General features: G+C 43.6%; 1 protein-coding gene across 4 annotated transcripts in view; it reads left to right on the forward strand.

Annotated features, from left to right (window-relative positions):
* Positions 1 to 19,573, forward strand: part of ptprub (protein tyrosine phosphatase receptor type Ub) — a 210,485-nt gene that overhangs the window by 134,765 nt on the left and 56,147 nt on the right. For all 4 annotated transcript variants that reach the window (XM_084942834.1, XM_084942835.1, XM_084942836.1 and 1 more), the window contains exons 6-12: positions 259 to 433; positions 3,108 to 3,401; positions 8,618 to 8,935; positions 11,933 to 12,042; positions 15,368 to 15,569; positions 17,797 to 17,899; positions 17,983 to 18,256. In XM_084942834.1, coding sequence (XP_084798960.1) covers positions 259 to 433; positions 3,108 to 3,401; positions 8,618 to 8,935; positions 11,933 to 12,042; positions 15,368 to 15,569; positions 17,797 to 17,899; positions 17,983 to 18,256 — 1,476 coding nt within the window. The remainder of the gene's footprint in view (positions 1 to 258; positions 434 to 3,107; positions 3,402 to 8,617; positions 8,936 to 11,932; positions 12,043 to 15,367; positions 15,570 to 17,796; positions 17,900 to 17,982; positions 18,257 to 19,573) is intronic.

Here is a 19,573-nt window from a genome sequence, read left to right on the forward strand (position 1 = left end):
AGTGAGGACATCTCAGCCTTTAATGCCTGTCTTTTTTTTTTTTTGCATAGCTCTAGATTTTAAAGACGTCGTTCAGAGTTATTATGCATTTGTATTTTGTGAATTTCTCACACTACTACAGAAACAAACTTATGTGTGTGTGGGTGTAAAAGACTGTGTTATTGTGCTGTATAAGATGATTTATATCTGTGTGCGTGTGAGAGGGACAGGTCATGGCCTATCCTGGTTTCTCTGACCATGTCCTTTTCTGCTTTCCAGAGACACAATGGGGACATTTTAACAATGGCGTCAGTCAAACACCTGAGCCATCGGCGCTTTGTGGTGTCCTTCCAGCTCGACAGCGTCCAGCGAACTGATCAAGACCTTTACCGCTGCGTCACTCAGTCCCCCAGAGGCTCCGGAGTCTCAAACTTTGCTGAACTCGTTGTCAAAGGTAAACATCCTTTTCCCTTTTCTCTGACTGTTATTATTGTTTTCTTTTAGCCTTCATTCTCCATCATCCCAGCCGTTATGATTTCCTGCTTTTCTTGGACACAGTACAGTACTGCGTGTGATTGAAAGAAGAATTAAAAAGGAAACAGATACCTACAGGATATCATTTGTGCATGACTGCGAATGTCTCGCGCATTTATTTCTAATTTATTTCCAGAGAAATTTCTTATTCACAACTTGTATGCTACAGCGACTCACTTGAAGGCTTTTTAAGTGATATCCACAGTCTCCCTGGCATGTGCGGCATCCTGAGCTGTAGTTGCCAGATAGACTGCCATACTGAGCTCTTCAGCTCTCTGTCAGAAAGCTGTTCACTTGCCTGGGACTCCTGCAGCCCTTGTCATATCATGTAGCGCAGATGGTGACCTCACTACCATTACTCACTCCATCCCCACCGCCCGACACCACCGCTTTGACAGCATAGTAATGACATGGCTTGCGGGATGGTTTGCTGGCATAACAAACCCGAGCCCTCAGCAAAGTAAAGAAAGGAAAATAAGGATGTAAGGGATTCTCAATCCCCTTGTCCTCTACTGTATGCTCTTGTTATTACGTTTTTAAAGACAGAATGGAGCGCAAATGAGAGTGAGGATAAGCCCAAAAGGAGTTTTTAAGCCAAGCTAGCAGAGTGGCTCTGTGGATATCAGTGTCTGTCACTTGGCTGGCTGATAGATTGGTGCAGTCCACCACTTTGGTGGACAACCGTTGGATGGGCTGCTGTGAATTTTAGCCAACAGTTAGGATCCCACCACGAGGAAGTCCCCTGCTTTTGTAGTTTTTTTTTTAAGTGCTGGGCACATGCATGAGATTGTCTTTTTTTTTTTTTGCAGCACCATAATCTCAAACCATCCATCAACGTCAGCTGTATTTACTACGAGTTAGTGAATGTTAGGATGCTCACATGCTTAAATTACATTGTGAACATGGCACATATGAGCTTTGTAATGCCTCGCTTCCATAGTCCTTTTACTGATAAGACAACGTGGGTTGATTTTAGTGTCGTGATAGACTGATTTGCTGCAAAAAGGAGCCCCCTTTGCTAGAACGTTAACCAGCGAGTGCCAGAAAACCAGGACACAGCGAATGTACTTGACAGATGGCTGTGATTTGCTCACACTCTCAGTGAATAAGTGTCATTGTGTCTTTGTGGTTGTTGCTTTCCTTATTTTGTTATAATCAGGACAAAGATGTTCTTTCTGGCAAGGCTGCACCACCAGTAAATGCGATGGCCAGTTAAGTTATTCTCATGTCAGCTGCCTGAAACTCCATAACTGGCTGTGCTCTTTGCTGACTTAACAAGGCTTTCATAAATCCCTTTTCCCCTCTGCTCTGCTAAAAAGAGCCTAATCATCCCCTTAATGAGTTGGATCTACGCGTTTATATAATGCAGAAAGAATGCGAGAATCATAGTAAAGCCCTTCTACTGCTCCACGGAGGGCTCGGAGATAGCTACATGATTAATAAAACAGTGTGGCGGGGCGTGATTGCGGATGCCGTGCAGGTGCGTCTGCCTCCTCTGCACTGCACCGCAGGCCACGCCCCGCCACAAACAGTTTTACCTTGTCCGTATGTCTCGGGCTATTGTTGTGGGCCCTGAGTTTATATGTGCACACATATTCTGTCCTAAGCATATTTGAAAATGCATTGGCAGAAACATAAATGTTGCACTGACGAGGAGTCCCACATTAAACAGACACTAGCACTGAGAGCTTGGTTTGTTTTCATGGAAGAGACAACTATTAATGAACTAGGGGGGTATACGATAAATTAGCAGATAAAACTGAATCTACTTAAAGTGTGAAGGGGGTAGGTGAGATGCTTTGAAGGTAATCGCACTGGCTGTTTGCCTGTTTGCTCAAATTTGGCCTTTTATTATAGATGCATCCATTGACAGTTAAAAGATGAGCTGCTGCAGGCACAAAGAAGCAATACAGAGTAGAGGTGAAGTTGTCGAAAAACCCACAGAGAGGAGGGCCATAAAAGACAGAGGCAGGGATGAAGGATTAGTCACAGCCACAGATCTAACTGATCTTTTCTCATGCTTTGTCCACATTTCTTTTGGCTTTCCCATCCCTCACTCTCACGGTTGCCTGTGTAAGTGTTTAGCGGCTTGGATCTTCCAGAAAGTGACGTGGGCAGTGGTATTAATTCTCAGTTTGCCAGGCTTTACCAGCAGTAATGTATTCAGCTCTTTCATCGTGGTGGCCGGCTGTCTGAGAAGTTGGAGAAAAACACGCACAGTAATTATTGCCTGAGTTACAGAGAATGTCACGTTCAATGCGACGCATGCACAGCTGTTTTTTGCATTCACCCCTTTGCTAAAAAATGTATGCAAGGCTCTGAACGCCCCGTTAATAGGTATGACTAATCTGCTATTTGAACATAGTTTGACCTGCTCACATCCTGCAGTCTCTGGAGACTCATTTAAGACTCAGTGGGCTTTAACATAGCCAGAAATCTATTTGCATACGACTGATTAGTAAAATTAATAGCACAACTTTACCACCCTAGATTGTGCAGCAGTGCTGCCGGCCTGCCAGGAAGTGCTTTTATCAATACCAATGTGTTCTTAACCAGGAAAACGAGAAAACACTGCTTTTCATTTTCTCCAACAGTACCCCCATCCCCCATTGCGCCGCCTCAGCTTCTGCGTGCCGGCTCCACTTACCTGATCATCCAGCTCAACACCAACTCTATCCTGGGAGATGGCCCTATTATCAGGAAGGAGATTGAGTATCGTGCCAGCCAGTCTCCATGGTCAGAGGTGCATGGAGTCAACATGGTCACCTATAAGCTGTGGCACCTGGATCCAGACACAGAGTATCACATCAGCGTGCTGCTGACTCGACCGGGAGAGGGCGGAACCGGCCCTCCGGGACCTCCTCTCGTGAGCAGGACCAAGTGTGCAGGTGACTAATAATTGTTCCCAAACTCTTTGGTTCATAAGAGCTTTATAAAAATGGGATTTTATGCTGTATATATTATCTCTTTTAACACAGGAAGTGTGTTTTCTTTTAAGGATTTAAAGAAGATTAATGGGGTAAATGTACCAAACGATGACATAAAGAGCTAAACACACTCTTGAGGAGTGTATCATCCATACTGCACGGTACTCTCTGGAGATTCCTTGTAAGCAGACAAAAATTAGAATTACGTTGCTGCTAATCACCCAAAATTCATTTTGCATATCCCTGATATGCACACACATGATTGTGCTTCCCTTCTTGCAAAGCTTCAGCCTCGGTTTACGTGTTTACTATTAAGCAGTACGAGTCCTTCCTGCTTGTGCCGGCTCGTTGATATTTTCCATGGCCCGCTACCTGTCACGCCACCTCATGTCGACGTGCCTCTTAGTGCGTGTGCACAAGACAATAAGAAGAAGCTCCACTCGAAAGCTCCACGGGGAAGCTTTAATTTGAATAACAGATGAATGTCTGCCTTATCGTTAACATCTTGTTTATGCCAGTGTGCAGCTCTAAATCTTGTATGCTGTCATGTGTGAAGAGATGATGACAGTCTTGTCAGCTGTTTCCTGTTTGGAGTCGTTACAAAAGTGAGAACATTTCTTTTTTAAACATCTTTTTTTTTTTTTTTTTATTGGGAGTTGATATTGCGTGGAAATAGTTCACCAAACAACACGTTGTGTTTCTGAAAAACCTCTGAGGTATCTGCATTATTTAGGCAATGCAGTACCCCCGAGCAAACCATATAAAAGTACGTTGAACACTAATAAACCGTAAAGTGTGAGGCAGCTCTCATCCTCTACTTTAGCTCAACTCAGTGAATTTCTAAATCAGATAGGCTTATACTTTTAATTTCGGCTAAGATAATACCTATAGATATGGCCCCTTCTTATGATGAAGCTGTTCTAATAAAGACCCTCAGCACATTGTACTGATGCCCAACAGCCACACACTCTAACTTAAAGGAAGCTTACAATATGAGACTGCGCTGGTCACAATAATCTGCTAAAATTCAATCAGTGAGAAGCTGATAGACAAGTTCTGACTCAGTCGCTGCATATACTGCACTTATCACATAAGAAAGGCATATTTGTTATCACTGGTGTTCTCTGAACTCTGTAGCCAAGGAGACTGAAAGGGACTTTATTTGCTGCCAGCATGGCAATATTGCTTTGACGGTTATTTAAAAGATAACAGCTGGCTGACTGCAGTAGCTAGTCTAAAAAAGGGCTTCTTTGGTATCTACTGGAGGAGACAGAAATTTTATTTGGCTAGTGTAACAAATGGACAAGAATCAGCAGGTGAAAGATTTTCTTGATTTGTCAGAAAACAGTGAAAAAAGCAGATTCTTTTTGGCTAATAATAACTCAAAAATGTTGATTTCTGCCTACTGTAATTTAAAAAGAGACAGCTCATTATCATTTTTGACTCTTACGTTATTCAGACTAACACTTAACAATTTCCCAAATCATCATTTTTCTCTGGTCCATTTTAAGGCTCTGATCAAGCCTTTTTATTGTTTTTGTTCATTTTGTCCCGCTCGCGTTTCCCGTCTCTGTCGTTTGTCACTGTTCAGACACAGAACACCCAGGAGAAGAGCAGGGCCCCATAACCGTGCTCTTTTAAATATACATACAACAAACTGTGTTACTGCAGATGCACACACAGAAGCTGCAGGTAGTCATTACCGCTGCCTGAATCTGCAATGTGTGCGATGTAGTCACAGACACACAAAATGGAGAGCTTTGTGTTACCCAAAGGCAGTCTGTGGATTCACGTCTTCCATGGTCATCACTCTTCTCTATGCCCAACGGTCTCTCCCTGCCACACACCATCCCTCACATATCTTCCTACCCTGCTCCACTAGAGCCTCCCTGGCCTCCTCTCCAATGACATATTAAAGCTACTCTCCTCTCCCAACAGCCAGAGACACCCCTCATTCATCAGGCGCCGTGAGTGAGCTCTCTGCCCTCCTTCGCCTATCCCCGCACACCGCTCCGCAACAACGAGAGACAGAGAAAATTCCCAATGAAAAAAATAAATAAATAAAAGGTTGATAGCAAGAAGAAGTAGAGTAGAGGGAAGGCGATGGCGGTGGAGTCGGGGTAGTTTTTCAAAGTGAGAGTAAAAATGAAAGCGAACGTGCGAGAGGTGAAGCGAGAGCGGAATCATAACGTACGGAAATTGCTTTCACAGTTGCTGCTATCGGTGTTTGTGAAAGTCACTAAACTCTGCCTTTAATGATGTATTTACATTTCAACCACTGTGACATTAGGTTGTTCAGCCATGTGTGGGATAAGTAATACTGCTGTGTTTGCTGAGCTGTTAAACAGGGCATTTAGATGCAGCACTAGTTCAACACAGAGGAAGTGTAGGTGAAATTAATTTGGCCCATCAGTGTATCTTGTACATATATATACATGTGTGTCTGTGTGTGTTGTGGGGGCTTCATTTGATTGGCTTTTGCGTGACACAAATCAGTGTCTACAGTTCTGACACGTGTGTATTTTGTTATACACTTCAACACTATGAATCTCCTCCTGGTGCGTCTCACATTCTTGACCCTTCAGTAGCTCTAATAACCGGCTGTCTCCCAGAGTTCCCCTGACCCAAACCTTCAAACCATCTGGTGCACACCACCCCTGCTCACCCTGCATGCTTCTGCTGAATCCTGAATACAGACAGACGCACATGCACTCGCTGCTGGCCCGATTACATTCAAGTATGAGAAAATAGATCGGCGGGGTTGCTGTTGTTGTTGTGGTTTGGTTTCGGGGAAGGTTGTAATTATCCGGTGAACAGAAGGGATATTCTGGACCCTCTTTTGTATTTAGGAAGTGAATTTCCTCTCCCGAAGCAGTGTCTCACCACCGTGACTAATCTGACTCTTTCATGGTGAAGCATGTTGGCTAGCCGGCTGCGCTGTGCACATATACATCCTCGTGGTGGCGAGCCATCCTAGCGCCGCTGCTGTAAAACTAATGGCCGTGAATGTGAACACGGTCTCCACCTGGCTCCGATGGTCATCCAGGTGTGCCTGATGAGCCATTGCTGTGATTATCAGCACGGTGCATTAGCACAGCTTGAAGCCCCTCAAGTAAACCACAGAGGAGAGGCGAGCGTTTGTACTGCAGGTGGTCCCCAAACTATGCTAATGGGCTTCCACCTGCTGCTGGGTCACTGAACCTTCTGGAAAGCCCCTGCCCGTGATGCTTTTGGTCTGTTAGAGGGAGCCAACGCTGGAGCCCGACTAAAATTAGGCACATTAGGAACACAAGTGCTTTGCCTTACTTGGCATGTCGTTTATCATGTCTTCCATTCAGAGGCAGAATTCCCTATATGGGCAGATTTGGATTTCTGTGCACCAGGGTGTGAGTGAATGTCTGTATAACACAATCTATACTGCTGCTGTCCCATGCTACAATTTCAGAGGAAGTAAACCAGAACCAATCACATCTTCTCTAACTTCCAATCTCCGTTCATCACCACGGTGCTGTGGGCTTTCGTCCATGTTGGGACGGCTGCAGTTTTCATGCCACGGGGTGCCAGGGAACGGGTGCCCGTGGCATACAGACAAATAAGACGAGGCTAGGGGAAGGGGCTGGCACAAATGTCCACTTTGAGAAAACCCATAATGAGCACACTGTGGCCGCTTTGGTGGCGCTTTCATCAACTCAGCAGTTAAATGCCTCTCTTTATTTAGCTCTTAGACTGTGCAGACTGTCAACTGCACCATTAAGACAATCCTCAGTCACACTGAACAATGGTACATTAACATTTCTTACTGGGTGCAGTCTACTACGGTGCGATTACCGTGCCCACCCATTTATCTACCGTCACATTACTCTGGATGAGGTTCAGATCAATGCTCTGTTCATATTTCCATCTACCCTGAGATGCCAGATAGCAAATTAAAAGAGAAAGTTGGTGATTGCAGAGACCTTTAGTATAGATTGGAACTGTCATAAAATCTCCACTGCTCTGGCTAAGCGTCTCAGACAGTCTGGAATATTATATATATATATATATATATATATATATATATATATATATATACACACACACACATATATATGTACTATGTACATATGTATGTGATGTCTGTTTGTGTGCCTGTGTGTCCTTGCACAAGTACACAGCACCTTTTGAATCCATTTTCTCAGATAATACTTGTCTTAATGCATTAGCCCCTACTCAGTGATGCATTAGCCACTTTATTTAAGTTCTCTGCACTAATCTGTGCTGCAGCGAGAATCCCTCTGAGTGTGCAAGTCAGCGAGGGAATGAAGACCTTGGCCAGTAACCTCAAACTCCACTGATCTCTTGCTGTACCCGATATCTTTGCTGTCATTCCCTGCCTCCCTGGCCCATTACTCATCATGCCCTATTAAAAGAATAAAGCCATACAATGCATTATGTAGCATATTGCTTGACAAAAACGGCATTGATTGTGTTAATAATTTCCACTGATAAATACCTCCATTGATACGGAGGATGTCCTTGGCTTAACTTGGCCTTGCTTCAGTTTCGGACGTCCTCCCGAACACTGGCCGGTCTGTGCCTCTGGGTATAGAGGCTCTCTGTATCTTTCAGTGAGCAAATAAATTCAAGGGGAATATCACAGACGCAGCTGTTGTTCTTTTAGTACGAGTTAGAGAAAGTCGGGGTTAACCCGCCAGTGACCAGAATTAACTCGGTGCCTTCTAAAAATATGGACCGGGCCACTGCGATGACCCGTCAGTAACACTGACCAGCGGAAGTGAATGTTCTTGTGTTTTTTGTATGTGGATTAAACCTCAGGGCGAAGGAGTGAAACTACTGCATGGCCACTTTGCTCTGCGGTAGGGGAAAGGGAGGAGACTGGTGGGAGTGCAACAGCAACCCGCGGCCTGTCCGATTAATTAGCGCAATTGGTGTGAGTTCCTGTTCTGCCATCAGGGATGTGGGTGTGCTGTGCTGGCAGCAAAATGACCTCTGCATTGTGGCAGGGCAGTATGGCGGCACGTAGAAGAGGAACAGCTTGAAAACTGCCCGGGTGGTCCTGTTATATTAGTAATGCAGGCTATTTGCTGGATGTTCTGTCAAAAATCCAATATTTCACAATAAAAGCTTACCTGTGTCTTGTCCGTATCTCTCATATCCTTTTCCTCAATCTCTCACAGAGCCCATGCGCGCATTACGGGGACTCGCCGCCACAGATATCCAGCCCAGGCAGTTGTCCCTGCAGTGGGAGAATTTGGCGTTCAACCTGACACGCTGCCACACCTACTCAGTGTCCCTGTGCTACCGCTACACCATGGCGGGAGGAGGCGGCGGCCACAACACCACCGTACGCGAGTGCCTTGCAGTGGAACACAATGCCTCACGCTTCACGCTGCGTGATCTGCCACCCTACCATGCCATCCATGTCCGTCTGTCACTGGCAAATCCAGAGGGGAAGAAAGAGGGCAGAGAGGTCACCTTTCAGACGGAGGAGGACAGTAAGTCCCAGAAGGAGATTACAGAAAAGACAGTAGATAGATGGTAAAAGACGGAGCGCAGAGAAACTAAAACCGAATAGAGCCACTGGATGAATGCTACACATTCAAGGTTCACGACCAGTTTATTAGATCTGCAGCAAAGTGCAACATTAATATCTGATCCCATGTTGATTAAAGTTCTAATGATTTCAGTAAAACTGTTTTATAATGGTGGATGTAGTTTATGTGTTGCTGTTGAACTCGTTGTTTCCTACTAGCAGGCGTTTCTGTTTATTATCTTTTCCACCTCATTTAAATCAATGAAGGGAGGCTAAATAACAGAATCACCTTGCTTTATATTGCAGTACAACTGAGAGAAACAAAAAGCTGAGAGCTTCCGAGATTAAAATAAAAAATCCAATCAACACCTTTCCGAAACACTTTTCTTCAAAAGCATTGTAACCTTGATGAAGGTGAGAATATTGTAGGACTGTTGCTTTAAAAAGCTGTAACATTAGCAAGGTGTACTAATATTAGAGCAGCTGGGAAAAATCTTAAAGCTGCTCTCGCTCCTTAACAGCCAAAGACACCCGTCATTCATCAGGCCTTCATATTATAAAAGTTATTTTCTTAAAAAACAAACAAACAGAAACCCTCCACTCTCCAATTATCACAAAGTACAAGTTCCAATAATATGTGGTTCCCACTAAATGTTGGCAGTCCAACGTTTTATTGCCTTAAAGCATTTGCTCAGTTTGTCACATGCTAAACTGCGGTCTGGGGTTAGCTCACTGTATGTTCTCATAATAAGTGCTGGCTTCCCACATTGAAACTGTCCTATGTTATAATTTTGTGGACATACACCACCTCCCTAAGATTGTGTCGTCCCTCTTTTGCTTACAAAAAAGCCCTGAGCTATTGAGGCATGGACTTCACCCGACCCCTAAGATGTGCTGGTGTATCTGGCACCAAGATGTTAGCAACAGAACCTTTAAGCCCTGTAAATTGTAAGATGAAGCCTCCATGGACTTGTTAGACTTGTTTGTCGAGCACATCCCACAGATGCTTGATTAGATTGAGATTTCAAGGGGAATTTAGAGGTTAAACAACTTGTTGTTGTGCTCCTGAACTATTTTAGTTTTGTGGCAGGGCGCACTACCCTGCTGAAAGAGGCCACAGCCATCAGGGAATACTGTTTCAGTGCTTAGGTATTGATATATGTCAATGTACCATCCACATGGATGACAGGACCCAAGGTTTCCAAGTAGAAAGCATCACACTGCCTCCGGTGGCTGGCCTTCCTCCCATAGTGTCCAACTCCAGGCCTCAAGGGCCGCTGTCCTATAGGTTTTAAATGTGTCCTTGATCCAACATGGCTGATTTAAGTGGCTAAATTACCTCCTCAACAAGTTCTCCAGAGGCCTGGTAATGAACTAATCATTTGATTCAGCTGTGTTGGCCCAGGGTGAGATCAAAAACCTGCAGGACACCGGCCCTAACACCAGGTGTTTCACCATGGTAAGCGATGCACACACAACCGGCCATCCATGTGATGTCAAAGAAAATGTGGATACCTTCTTCCATGGCTCGGTGGTCCAGTTCTGATGCTTCGTGACCATTGTTGGTGCTTTCATTTGGGGACAGGGGTACACAACAAACTGCAATGCAGATGTAGATTCTGACACCTTTCTACCAGAACACCTCTGTGCATCAGTGATCCTTGGTCACCTGTAACCTTGCTGCTGGTTCACCGCTGTTCTTTCTTTGTGTTTGATAGATATAAACCACTGCAGACTGTGAACATCCCAGAGTTACAGTTCTGGAGATGATCTGACCCAGTTATCTAGCATCACAATTTGGCACATCTCAGACTTGCTCAGATCCTTAGGTTTGCCAGAGTTCTGCTTCTAACAAATCAGCTTTGAGGACAAAATGTTCAGTTGCTCCATAATATCACCCACTCACTAACAGGTGCCATGATGAAGACATAATCAGTGTTATTTGCTTCACCTGGCAGTGGTCATAATGTTATGCCAGATTGGTGTAATTCTGCTTTTCCATCAGTGTTCAAAATACACAAATCCATTATCAGCCCAGTTTTGTGTAATTAAAACTTCTCCTCCCCTCTCCCTTACGCATTAATACAGAAAGGGTTACCGGCTGGCTGAGTCAGCATCACAAAAGATCCATTTCATTTTTAGATGGAAATAACATAAAAGAGAAAACATATCTGAGACTCGGGCAATCCCGAGATAGGATTTTGTTCTTATTTCTTATCTCCTATTATTCCTGTGTGCCGTCACAGATTTTCTGCGTGGTGGCTAAAGGAGAAATCAGTTCTGCCGTGAACCAAAAAAAGGAAAAACATCTAAACAAACAGGATTTTTCAGAAAGCTATATACACACATATGTACAGAGAAAGATAGAAAAAGAGCAACCAAATAAGAGAGTGAATGTTTTTCTTTTGCTTAGATAAAGATGAGTATATGTATAAATACAAACAGTGTGTGCCAACCTTTTCCAAAAGTCCCAATAAGCAAATTTGTCGTCCTGACTAACCCAATTCAAAAAAACAGTCAACTCAGCTTATTGGCTCTCACTTTAGCCTCAGGCCTGAATCTCACATAACAGTCTTCCTCTGCGCAGTGCTCGCACAGACCGCTGGGACCAGGACTTCATCTGAATGGCCCCAAAACCATGTATAGTTGAGAGCTCAGGCCTTCACATATTCATCAGTACATTTAAGCTTTGACTGAAGCAGAATAAAAAACATAATTCTTTTATAATATTTTCTTTTTTCTCGTCTTTGTTATGGGTGCATAATTTATGCAGTTCATGAATAAACTGTATCCTTTTTGTGAGATTTGCCTGCCTACTGCTCTGTGTGTCAGAGTGCTTTGTGTGATGCGTTGCTCTGGGCCACAATGACATTCACTCTGTGATATTGACAGGAGAGGATCACTGTGTGATTAGCCCTTCAGTTTCCCTGACAAATGTTTGTTCTGTAATTTCTCATAGTCCCCGGAGGCATCGCACCGGAGTCACTCACCTTCACCCCACTGGATGACATGATCTTCCTGAAGTGGGAGGAGCCTGTTGAGCCCAATGGACTTATTACCCAGTATGAGGTGAGCCCATGGAGACATGAGGGTGAATTTCTTCTATGTGTAAATTTAATTGGTTGTAGAGTTTGGTGGATTGGGGCAGGTGCGAGCATTTAGTAGTCTCTCTGTTATCATTGTTGGCTCCGCTGGACTTAAAAGTGGACTTAATCAGCTAACATGGTTGCTGTGCTGTTGTTTGCTGATTCTTTTAATGATTCTGGAGTGTAAACATATTCAAATCTAATAACAAGCAAGGCTGTACCCATACATATCAGCATGTTAAATACCAGTGGCTGGATGGGTGATTAATCAACTTCTCTGTGCTTTATCTTGAACTTTATTCAGGGTTGCCATGGTTTGCGTACCAGAAACTAACTGGGAAAATATTTCTGTGTACAAAGTCTACAAACGTATAGATGTCAAAATCCTGAACTGTCTGATGATGATGAATCAGTTATTTAAGTGCAGTCTGTACAGTAGTGATTTTAGACTACAACTAAAAGAAAAGAGAACTTCATATGCTCAGATGAATCTTTAAAAAATGAAATTACATTGATCTACAGTAAAATAAACACAGATATTAAACGTGTTATTGCTAGGAAACCATCAAACTAGCTCGTATTCTCTAGCCAATAGTAACTCTGATATTCCTCTCCTGCCCTGACAGACAGCTGGAAAATTTAATTTGAACCTGACTTTGGTTGTTTAAATAGTATTATGTTTAATCATATTTCAACGTCCTGTTAAACACTGTCGGCATTTTAGTTGAAAGGCGCAGAGTGAGGTCTCTGTCAGTTTCTCTCCCTCACCTGCCATCCAAGCTATCCTTGCCACCTGCACCATGGTGCCTTATTTTTAAAGTGGCTTTGACAATACAAAGAAAAACCCAGTAATATTCCAAATAAAGTTGTTAAATATTATATACTACAGATGGAAAGCCTAGTGGTATTAACCCTATTGGTATTGTATAGTGATAAAAGTGAGCATAGGGATTGTATGATTGCATACACTATTGCTGAAAAGAAAAGCGATGCAGGGATGAGTTTTAAGGCGTCAAATGTAAAGAATAAAAAAAATCAGTTTTAATAAATTTAAACATCCTTAATTTTGTAAATCAGGCAAATTAATGAAAGACCATTGAGCCAGTGAGTAAAACATTTGTGCCACGTGTGCCATCAACAGTGTGTCATGTGAGAGACGTAGGTCATACAAGCTGCCTGAAAAAAGGAGACTGACACTCTGAACTCAACTATGATAGAAGATCAACTATGATCTTCTTCTGAGATTTTGAGTGGCAATCACTCCTGGGTGTCATCCAATGCAAGACCGCCCCAGAATATATAATGCCTGCAAAGTACAGATGCCTTACTCACAGTTTCAGTAAAAGTCCCGGTGCAGGAATCTGCTGTGTGACCTCTGTAGGATAAAACGTACCTCCAACACATAAAGGGCTGCTGGGATAGTTGGTAAAGTCTTTAAAGCTAAGCAAACTGCACGATCAGGCGCTGAGCTGCAGGCTGAGTTTCTTTATTGGGTTGCTTGCATCATACATACGACTAAACTCATAAATTAAACTGAGGTGGATGTGGATGTAGTTTGTTCTACTGCTTCCATGCCATTTTTGTGGTCAAGAATAAAATATAATTTTCCCCATTTGGTTTGATAAATTTAGAGGTTCTTTTCAAGGGGTTGTTAACTTTATATTCAATATTTTTACCAGCACAAAAAAATCTCCAGCAATACAAAAAAATAACAAACCCAAACAGCATTTTCCTGGAACTGAAACGTGCCTGTTCTTTTTAGTTTCCTGCCTAGTGCAAAAAATATTTCCCTCTCTAGTTGCTGAACCATTTTCAGCATTGCTGCAACTGGCACAGCACAGATAAAGTATGTGCTTAATCACACAACCACTCTGCTACAGTTTATGCTGTTTTCTTTTTCCACCCAACGGACAATGCATGTGTGTCTTTATAAACAAAAATAGCAACGATGACTGGATATGCTTTTGCTGACGTTGAGCACATGGCTTGGACACTAAAACCGGTCTTCTTGTCCTGTAGAAACAGAGAGTGGCACCTTAATCGATACACAAATTTTTGCTGTAGGGCTTCTGCTTAGCTGGACAATCATTTTGCATTTACTTTACACCCTCCGTCTGCAGTAAGCATTCAGTAGGCCTGCCTACCCATGCTCAACTCTTCCTTCTGTGGCTTCTCTTGCAATGTCACCTCAAGGATATATTAAATAGAATTTCCAGTTTGACATATAAAGTGGAGGCTGCACAAGATTTTTACACTGTAGTGTACACTGATCTTCCTCAACTGACAAAGAAAGCTTTATACAAAGCTGTGGAAATCCTCTTCATTTCTCTCAGATTAAACTATTGACCAGTCTGCCTGAGCCTATCGACCAGAAAGCTGTCCTGCAAGCCCTCCTCGTTCTTCTGTGCTGGGTCTGGCATTTTTTATGAATGCCTTTGTAGCAGAAACACAGTGGTCTGTCTGTTCTCAGTCACTGGATGGCTCATAATTCTATCTTCTCCCTACGAACATGAGCAGACATTAAGCTCTTCTTATGATAATCAGCAGAAGCTTCGGTTCAGCTCGAGCGTCAGCGCCGGTGCGTGCAACGCGCACGAGCACATACGGTACGCATCGTGTGTGTGTTCGTTTCTTCAGTGAAGTGGATCTCCTCCAGCTCCACGTTTCCCTAATACGCTCACCCTTGTCTGATTGCGGTAAGGTCATCTCATTTAGCTCTCCACTATTTCAAAGAGCATAAGTGGAAATTCTCGTGAGGTAGAGGCACAGCTAATCACCTCTCGAGGAAAAACTTTTGAAAAGATTACACTTTTTTGAGGACACTCTTGCGCACCGATTTCGTAGTGTTAACAAGTGTTAATTAAACTCATAAACACTTCACAGTATTGATTTTCATGCTTGGAAATACTTTTTAGTGCGCGAGGTTCCGTCTCTGGCCTTCATAATGAGTTACTTAGTCAGAAAATCACTTACAGCTCCCAATGCTTCTCACCAGAGCTCCATGTTGCTCGTATGCCTTTGAGCTAATGGCGACCATGCCAATCAAGACGTATTCACCTGAAACTGGAAACCACATGAGCAATTAGCATGTTTATTTAGTGAAGCAGTTTTTATTTCATGTCAAGTGAATCATATCAATGACATATTTAATTTACTACTTATGACCGAGCCATTTGTGCACCTATTTGATGAACTCAACTGGCGGGGGAAAAAAAATCACAGTTGAAGTTTGTTAGCAGGTATAACAACAGAGCAAAAAAACATTTTAACTGTTTTTTATGCTGTTTTTATTCCCTATCTGACATCAGATCAGCTACCAGAGTATCGAGTCATCTGATCCGAGCATCAACGTCCCAGGACCCAGGAGAACAGTGTCAAAGCTCAAGAACGAAACCTACCACATGTTCTCCAACCTCCACCCTGGAACGACTTACCTAATCTCCGTCCGGGCACGTACGGCCAAGGGCTTTGGCCAGACGGCCCTCACCGAGATCACCACTAACATCTCTGGTAGGAGCGCCGCTGTTGGAGCATCCGTGCTATCGTGGGGGATGGTGCGAAATCTGGTGTAAAATCGTAAGATAGAAATGAAGGCGGGCGTGTAGAGGCTGTTCTCTGTGCCATCGCTGCCTATCGCTAATGCAGCATGCAGGTACAACAGTGAGACTTCACCCACTGTGTGCTATAATTAGAAATCAGGTTTTCTCTCTTTTAACCTCTGTGTCTTCTTCCCTCGCTGAGGCAAAACTGCTGCTCCCAGAGTGCAAGAGCTATTTTCCAATTGCCTTTCCAATCTAGTGGCAAGCTGTCATCTCACAGTCCTCAAGACATAAATTAACTTGCAGGTAGCAGGAAAGCACAACAGAGGGGACACTGCTGTGCGTTATGTATGAAGAAAGATTTAGAACATTCTCGGGACCAGAACACCCCTTCTGAGAGTCTCAGAGCTTATTACTGGTGATAGAAATCCAACCTTTGTGTTTCCGTTTCCTTTTAATGATGCATTTGGGCTTGTTAAGGGATGAGATTACACCTCTGAGGAGCACACAGCACAACCACTCCCACTCGGTCTCGCTCGAACATTTACTCTCTCTGCCCCCATCTCTTTGCAGAGAGGTCCGGTTTGTTTAATTATAGATTTAGTGCACAGGCTCACTCGCTGTATGGCAGATAGCAATCTGGCGTGGAGCCAGACCACAGATAGAGTCCAAAAGTCTTTGCAGATCATCCTCAGCCTCCTCCTCTGGCCCACAGTGCAGAACATTCACTTACACTGAGCATCTCTCAAATCTGCACTGACAGCTAGCAAACACTGAACACCTTCAACAGCCACTACTGTCAGCATCTTCAAGCAACACCCACCGCGGAGTATCATTCCACGCACGTTTCCTCATTCGCGTGCACGCGGAGTCGTGGCTGACGGGCACTAATCTCTCAGACAGGCTCAGTGTGGCAACTGGCATCGAACCCTCTTTTTTTCTTTTTTGGCAGTACGTAATGTCGACAATAGTGCATCTGGTTTTCCTCAATAACTCACCTTAATTGATGCGTGCTCTTTCCTTCTGCGCTATTAGTGAACTGCTTTTAACATGATAATTATCGATTCCTCATGAATAGTTTGCTCTCTTCCCCCTCGCTAATTGACTGCTGATATTAAAGAGAAATGTGCCGCCACATCTCCAGGGAGGAGCATGACTTTAGCCAAATCCTTTTAAAAGAAAAACCCATTCAATTTAGCTTCACTCCCTTTACTTTTAATTGGACTTGTTTCTAAGACAACTAGAAGGGAAATTCAAACATTGTACTTAAAATGACAGTATGGGGTTTGGGTATATTAGCCCGTTTATCCCTGTATGCTGACAAAGGAACGAGTCTTTGCTCAAAAAGACAGTTTGTGCGGCTTAGACCAGGGGTGTTAAACATTAGGCTCGGGGGGTCAGACTCTGCTCGGCAAAGACTCCAATCTGGCCCACTGGGAAGCTTTGAAAAATGTGAAAGATGGGATAAGAATTTTCAACTTTCACCTGTATTTTCATACAGCTTCCCCCCCAGTCATTCATACTAAAACAAAGTAATTAAGTACCAGTTAAAATTACAGGGCTGTCTGTGCAACGAACAAACAGATTTATTTTTGTAATTTGACACAGTTCTTTCTTATAATTTAAGCCCAAAGAGTCGTGCTGACAGATTTCTTTTCACTTGCTACAGTAGAAAAACTTTATCATGTGGGAAAAATTGATCTGCACTGTAGTTAAACTTCTTGACTGCACATTGACAAAATCAAGTTTTGCTGATCCGACCCACTTAAGGTCAAAGTGGGCTGCATGTGGCCCACGATTCAAAATGAGGTAGACTCCCTTGACCTTAAAAATTCATCTCTGAATTTCTAGTTTCATAGTCTAAACTGTAAATATGTAAAAGATGAATAGTGATGTAGCTGTGTGCGCACATTTTTTATCTTAATGACATGGCGAGATATGCCAGTGTATCAACAACTGTCTGCATTGCCACTAGTTAGTGTACTATGAGGAAAACGCTATATAGTGAGTGAGTGAGGCTCAGTGTTACGTGACATTTCAAGGATGAACATGTTTATGTGAAAGGACAAAGAGGCAGAAACAGTGTATGAACTCAATTATTGTTGCTTAAATGAGCACTGGCTAAGGCTAGACGTGTGCTTATTTGCATGTGCTTTTATTGTTTTTGACATGTAAGCTTTTGTGTCTGGTGTCCACAGCTCCCACCTTTGATTACGGAGACATGCCGTCTCCGCTGAGTGAGACAGAGAGCACAATTACTGTCCTGCTGCGCCCCGCCCAAGGCAGAGGAGCACCTGTTAGGTGAGGAGATCATTTCAGGTACAGAAAAATGATTTTCATCAATGCTCCAGGCTTATTAAAATGCACATCCGCTCTTTGTACAGCACATACCAGGTAGTGGTTGAGGAAGAAACTGGGAAGAAAGTGAAGCGGGAACTGGGGGTGCAGGAATGCTTTCCGTTGCCCATGTCACACGGGGAGGCCGAGGCCCGAGGGACGCCTCACTACTACACAGCCGAGCTGCCGCCCAGCAGTCTGCCAGAGGCCAGTCCCTTTACTGTGGGTGACAATCACACGTATAATGGTTACTGGAATAGCCCTTTGGACCCCCGTAAAAGCTACCTTGTCTACTTCCAGGCTATGAGCAACTTCAGAGGGGTGAGTTACTATAAACTTGCACTGGTGTTGCAGCAAAGCTGGATACGTTGTTTTTGCAGACCTTGTTATAGTCTGTGTGAAATCGTACCAATGACACTCCTGTTCTTTAATGTCTTAAATGTTCTCAAATCAGTTGCAGGCCTTTGTATGGAAAACTGTTCTGTTCACCGCTGATGTTAACACACCCATCTCCATATTATCCCAGTCTAATCCCTGGCCAGTGGTACTCAAATGAAGTCTGAGCCAGTGGTGTTTGGCGTTAATGAGTATCTGTATTTAAAGTACTAATGCTGTGACTGATGTATTGTGTGGACTTCTGAACAAGCACTTATGCAGTGAAAGAGGTTGTTGGATGAAAACAAACTGCGCAGGCAAATGTAACTACTTGAAAACTACAAACGCTTACATCCTACCACTTTGATTCTCTGCAAACAAAGCATTTCTGAGACAGGAATTACTTGCATGTATTACTTACAGCAAGCAAAGCTCTGATTAAGTGGAATTACTCAGAGTAAACAATCCACTTCATTTGCCTCCTCTGTCCCGTTACCTCCATGTCTGCTCCCCTCTTTCTGTCCTGTTACCTCCATGTCCTTGTCTGCTCCCCTCTTTCTTTATGCAAATAATTAGTTAATTATCTTCGAGAAAAATCCAGATGTAGCTGGCCAAGGTAACGCAGAACTAAACCCGAGGCTTTTACGCGAGTGCTTTTCTGTCCACTCACTAAAAACTTGCAGACCTTGTTTCCACACGGCTGTGCTTCCTTCCATTTCATTGTTCTTGAACAGACAAAGACCTTCAGTTGTACCCAGAGGATGCCACATTACCTTTCCAAATTCCATTACAGGAAGAGCTGCTACCTGGGTGAGGCAATTACTTAAGGATAATTGGGCACAGGTGCAGCTGATCAGTGGTAGAAAGCCGCTGCTTTAATATTCACAGACTGTGGCAATGTAGCCGAGAGTTATTGCCGTAGGTAAAAACACAGTCTTCTGTGATCATCAGCTGGTGATAAATACGTGCAAGCTGGGTCACTCGTGTCTGCTTATTTTTTCCGATTTCTGTCGGCTGCTTTTTCATTAGGAGTGTGTGTGTGAGTGTTTTTAAAAATCCTGCAAACAGGAGCTGGGTGGCTCGTCCCCACCAGTAAGATCTTTTTCCAAACCAGTGAAAAAACACACGGACGGAGTGCTGTGTGAGCACTTCACACAGCTAGGCTACCAAGAATGGGATTAGATAGGGGCGGCCTGGCTTTACCGGCGGATGGGATTAGGCTTTGTTTTGCCTGGCAGGGGGCCAGCATCCATGACCCACAGT

The sequence above is a fragment of the Perissodus microlepis genome, chromosome 11 (assembly GCF_051167445.1).
Source record: "Perissodus microlepis isolate ML-2025 ecotype Zambia chromosome 11, ASM5116744v1, whole genome shotgun sequence".
Taxonomy (NCBI): domain Eukaryota; kingdom Metazoa; phylum Chordata; class Actinopteri; order Cichliformes; family Cichlidae; genus Perissodus; species Perissodus microlepis.